General features: G+C 42.3%; 2 protein-coding genes across 2 annotated transcripts in view; both read right to left on the bottom strand.

Moving 5' to 3' along the window:
• The window catches only part of polr2f (RNA polymerase II, I and III subunit F), a 133,438-nt gene that overhangs the window by 9,862 nt on the left and 118,576 nt on the right, over positions 1–5,000 (bottom strand). The window lies entirely within an intron of this gene.
• Positions 3,109–5,000, bottom strand: part of LOC128516185 (trinucleotide repeat-containing gene 6B protein-like) — an 18,566-nt gene continuing 16,674 nt past the window's right edge. The window contains exons 18-21 of the mRNA XM_053490498.1: positions 4,909–5,000; positions 4,724–4,791; positions 3,598–3,737; positions 3,109–3,508 (exon numbers count right to left, since the gene is read on the bottom strand). The exon at positions 4,909–5,000 is cut by the window's right edge and continues 97 nt beyond it. Of these exons, the coding sequence (XP_053346473.1) occupies positions 3,151–3,508; positions 3,598–3,737; positions 4,724–4,791; positions 4,909–5,000 (658 nt within the window). The 3' untranslated portion in view covers positions 3,109–3,150. The remainder of the gene's footprint in view (positions 3,509–3,597; positions 3,738–4,723; positions 4,792–4,908) is intronic.

The raw sequence follows: 5,000 nt of genomic DNA, 5'->3' as shown, positions 1-5,000 counted from the left end.
GCAGTTCAGACATTAATGGCTGTGTGTTGAGTTATTTTGAGGGGACATCAACTTTACACCATTATACAAGCTGTACACTGATTACTTTACATTCTACCAGAGTTTCATATCTTTAGCGTTGTCCCTTGAAAAGATATGATGAAATATTTACAAAAATGTGAGGGGTGTACTTACTTTTGTGAGATACTGTATTTGTAAATGAATCGAGTCTGCTTCGCTAGGATAATGATGACTGTATCTGAGGACTCTCAACTCATTACTATGAAGGATTGCATTGTGTCATTTGCACATTTGAATGTGCACTTTATGTTGTCTTTTTGTTATTTCATGTTATATGTATGTAGCACTTTGCTTCTGGAGCAATAAAAGCCTACTTGACCTGACTTTCACTGATCCACTATCTTCTCTATCAGTTAAATCCAGTGGAGAGGCAGCATTTGGATGGGTAGGGAGTAAGAAAAGGTCTTAGCTATAACACGTTAGTTAGCATGGCACTGGATGAGTTTCAAAAGTGACTGAGATCACAAAACAAAAAAAATACCCGGGGTCTTTATGACATTTTCAGTGGGTAGAGACACCACAATATAGAGGGTATAGAAAGACTCACTCTCCTTTAAAATAATCACAGACACAGTGTGTTTCATCCAGCTGTATTTACTTTTAACTTCCAAGTGAAAGATATAACACCTGCATGTCAAAAAAATAGAAAAATAAAACACACAATCACTGATTTGGAAAAGGATCACCCCTCCTAAAATAACTTGTAAACTCAATCAGCTGAAGCTAATCACCTTCTCAATGACACACAAATCCATTTGACTTTCAACTGTGATCAACTGTGTTCATTTTGATTAGCTTAGCATGAAAAGCCAGAACATTTCAGTCCCTGGTAGAGAACTGAAGCAGTAGGAACTGGAGCACTTGTCGGGGTAGAGAGAAAATGGATGGAGCGAAATATGGTCAAACTCTTAAAAAAATCTGCTGCCCTCTGACACAAAGTTATAAATGGGAATCAGGTTTACCTTTCATCAAAACTGACCACAAAGTGTACAAAGGAGAAAAGGTGAATGTCCGCGCATGGCCGAGCCAGAGTCCACACTTAAACCCCACTCAAAATCTCTAGAATGACTTGAAGACTGCAGTCCATAAACGATCATCAAATTTAACTCAAGCAGTTTAAAGAAACGTGGGTAAATATTTATAGCTTAGCTTCACCTGACTGAGTTTACAAGTCATTCTTAGGAGGGGTGATGCTTTTCCAAACCAGTGATTGTTTTTAATTGTTCTGTTTTGTTCTGACATGCTGCTGTTCTATCTTTCACCTGGATGTTAAACGTTGCACTGAGTAAATACAGCTTCATAAAACTGTACCTTATTCAGGCTGCAAAGTAACAAAATGTGAATATTTTAAAGGGAAGTAATTCTGTTCGATTCCCACTGTAACATAATCCACATGCTTTCTGTTGTGTTTTGGTCCGATGTTGAAAATGCGAGTGTGAACATTAAGTGAAGAGGACTAATAAACATGTTAGTAACCGAACATCACGCATATACAGTACGCACCAAATATCATACACTCTTAAATCATTAATGCTCTTTATAATTGTCTACGGAAATATATATTTGATTTTCTTAAATAATTAAGACAATTTTTATGAGAGAAGAACTCTACTTTAAGATGAAATCACTTATCCTATTATTCTGTATAACTGAGTGGAACAGAACACGGGGCAGCAGATGTGAGTTGAGTGGAGTTTATAGTCAGGAACATGCTGACACTGAACAGAAATCTCTACTGACTTCATAAAAAATACACTGAATTTGGTGAAATTGTGAAATTGAGGCCACATGTAATACACCATGTGTGTGTGTGTGTGTGTGTGATCTGTTTCAGTGTAGCTGTGTTTCATTAAATAATTAGAACAAGAGAAAAACATTCAAGCAAAAGTCTGAGTGTTTATTACACAGTGTGTCTATTATTAAATAACTCTTCTGTAAAAACTCCATACACACACACACACACACGCAGATATACATGAACAATTACATCACCTCCGTTTAAACACGTGTGTGTGTGAACCTCAGGAAAATGCTGTCACACAGTTGTTTATTTAAAATGTTCTTATTGCAGATTAAAAAAGGCTACATGAATGTACACTAAACACACACACACACACACACAGCATGGAGCAGAAAACAGCAGTGTTTAGAGTACATAGTACATACAACTTATAACATACACTCTTTGTAAAGCAGCCACACACACACACACACACACACACACACACACACACACAGAACAGTAAAGTGCACACATGCATATTAAACTATACACACAGGCCTCACCTCTCTCACACGCTCTCTCTCTCACACACACACACACACACACTGTGGAGTGTGCCAGATTTACGACTACTCTTCTGGCTGATGAGGGTCAGACCTTTAGGAGGCGGAGTCAGTGTGAAACCTATCAGAGTGATTAGGTGCAGTGGGCGGGGCTAACAGGTGTGAGACTGGAGGGTCGTGTTCACACCGGCAGTGACATCATTACAGAAACCAACTAGATTTAAATAGAGAAAAGAGGCGGAGTCATGATTGTGGAGCTGAGTGGGCGGGGCTAGGTAAAGTGATTAGCATAATCTCTTATTAAACCAATAATAATAAAAATAGAGAAAGTCAGTAGAGATGATTTATGATGATTAAATGTTATTATATGATAAGTTTATAGACGTTAGCGTTATACAGAGACTCTGAGGAGGAACCATGTGACCTCTAGTTCTGTTAAACTCTTAATAACTTATAGTTTATAAAGCGTTCGGTACAAAACTATAAAAGTCTTAATGCTTTATTATAGTGAGAGAAATTCATCAGTAGTGAAGCTGAAACAATAGAACACATTTTATTCAACCACATTCACTAACGGGCTGTGAACACACACACACACACACACACACACACACACACACACACACACACACACACACAGTCTGGTTCTGATCTACAGCCAATCAGACGCTGTGAGGTGATGACATCACTGCCTGTGTGAACACAAAGAGAGAATCGAGTCCAGTGTTCATACAGAAACCTTCAGACCTCACATCAGTGTGTGTGTGTGTGTGTATAAAAATGATCACTCAGCTCTCTCTCTCATCACAGATTGTCAGCCCCACCCCCTAACAGGTTGCCCGGTAACAAGCCCTGCCCCCTGTCCTCCACCTGAGGAGAACCCCAGAGGTTGTTGCCATGGTAACCAGGAGCCACACCTCCCCAGACCCCAGGCTCCTGGGCGTGGCTCCACTGGTTAAACAGGGAGAGACCGGCTCCGTCCAGGTTCTCCCAGCCGAGCTTCACCTCCCCCACTCCCCCTCCTCCTCCTCCGCCCGTCTCACTCTCCGTCTCTCTGTCCGTCTCCCCGTCTGTCTCTCTGCTCTGGGAATGTGTGAAGTAACGGGCCACGTCCTCCTCACTCACAAACTCCGCCAGGATGCTGGTGTTACCCAGGACACACCTACAGAGAGACAGAGAGACGATGATGTCACTACTGTAATTAGACCAGAGGAATGATGTAATGAGGAAGGTGATGGTGATGAGGTGTACATGTGCAGCGCGCTCTGGGCCTTGGCCGCCTCCTCCGGGCTGCGGTAGCGAATCAGAGCGCTGCCCTGAGCCAAGCTGAGGTTAAAGGTCATCAGTGGGCCGTGTTGCAGGCAGATGGTCTTTAGGGTGGAGCTGTTGATCTACACACACACACACACACACACACAAAACAGAACGTATATTTTTAAGATTTATACAGAACGTGTTTCTCCATTATGGAGTAAATAAATATTGTAAAACTAATAGTATCATAATGAGATGATAATAAATTAAATAAATGAAGATTGGTCGACCCTGAGTGGTCGTATTAACCCTGATTTGACCAGCGCCTTTCAACCTAAACGAGGAACCTGCAGATCCCAGTGACTCCTCATGGTCCAGAAAAGACTGCCACTGGATCCAGAAGGCCTGAGAGTTTAATCAGTTCTGGATGTTCTCTAGTTTCCCTGTGCTCCATCCAAATGTTCTGTCACAGGCTTCAGAGTTTGAAAAGTCTTCATCAGTGGTCCATATTTAAACCACCTGACCCATGGAGATCTAATATCATGCCTCGCTCAACACCGACCCTACACCCTCGGAAAAGAACCCCAACTAACACACGGTACATTTAAACTCAGGATCAGGTACTAACAGGTGCCTCCTAACACCAGCTTCATGTCTGGTTTCTGATAAGGAAGCACTTATCAGGTCACTGATTAAGGAGAAGGTCCACACACTCAGGCCTGACCAACGACACCCTGTGAAGAATTGTGAGCTTCCCCTGAACAGTCATCCTGTACCACCTTTATGTGGAGCAAAATCAGGTGGCAGGTAAAGAGCACCTACAGGGCAGAAATCTGAGAGGAAAACATCTGGAGGTCCTTCAAACAGACACACAAGTTCTTCATGGAGTAACACTTCAAAGGTCATTTCATCATTAGGATCCTATCTCTGCAGGGTCAAGGTCTCATTTAACAGTCACACAACTCACCACCACATGTTCATCACCACCAGGAGAACCAAAACAACCACACACACACATACACACCTCTTGCCGAAGCTTGCAAGGAACACTCACAAACCTCAACACTCCAGAGTTTCTGATTCATCTACACACACACACACACACACACACGCTCCACATTACCTGTGGTGTGAGGTTACTCAGCAGTAGCCATGAACTTCCTGTAGATGCTCCACCACTCCATGAGCTCTCTGAAACACCACAATATAAATAAAATAAACAAATATGACTGAGTGACAGTGTTCATCATCATCATCATCATCATCATCATCACCACCACTGGTGAAGGGTGAAGTCTGAAACAGTACCTGTACCAAAAGGTGACTCCTGGCTCTCTGAGCTCCACCCTCTGGGTACGTGAGGCCCCACCCCTAACCACGAAGACTGTTTCTGATGGGTC

This window comes from Clarias gariepinus, chromosome 28 (genome assembly GCF_024256425.1).
Source record: "Clarias gariepinus isolate MV-2021 ecotype Netherlands chromosome 28, CGAR_prim_01v2, whole genome shotgun sequence".
In the NCBI taxonomy this organism is placed as follows: Eukaryota; Metazoa; Chordata; class Actinopteri; order Siluriformes; family Clariidae; genus Clarias; species Clarias gariepinus.
Note: the sequence above shows the minus strand (reverse complement) of the source record. Positions and strands in the feature narration are given on the sequence as shown.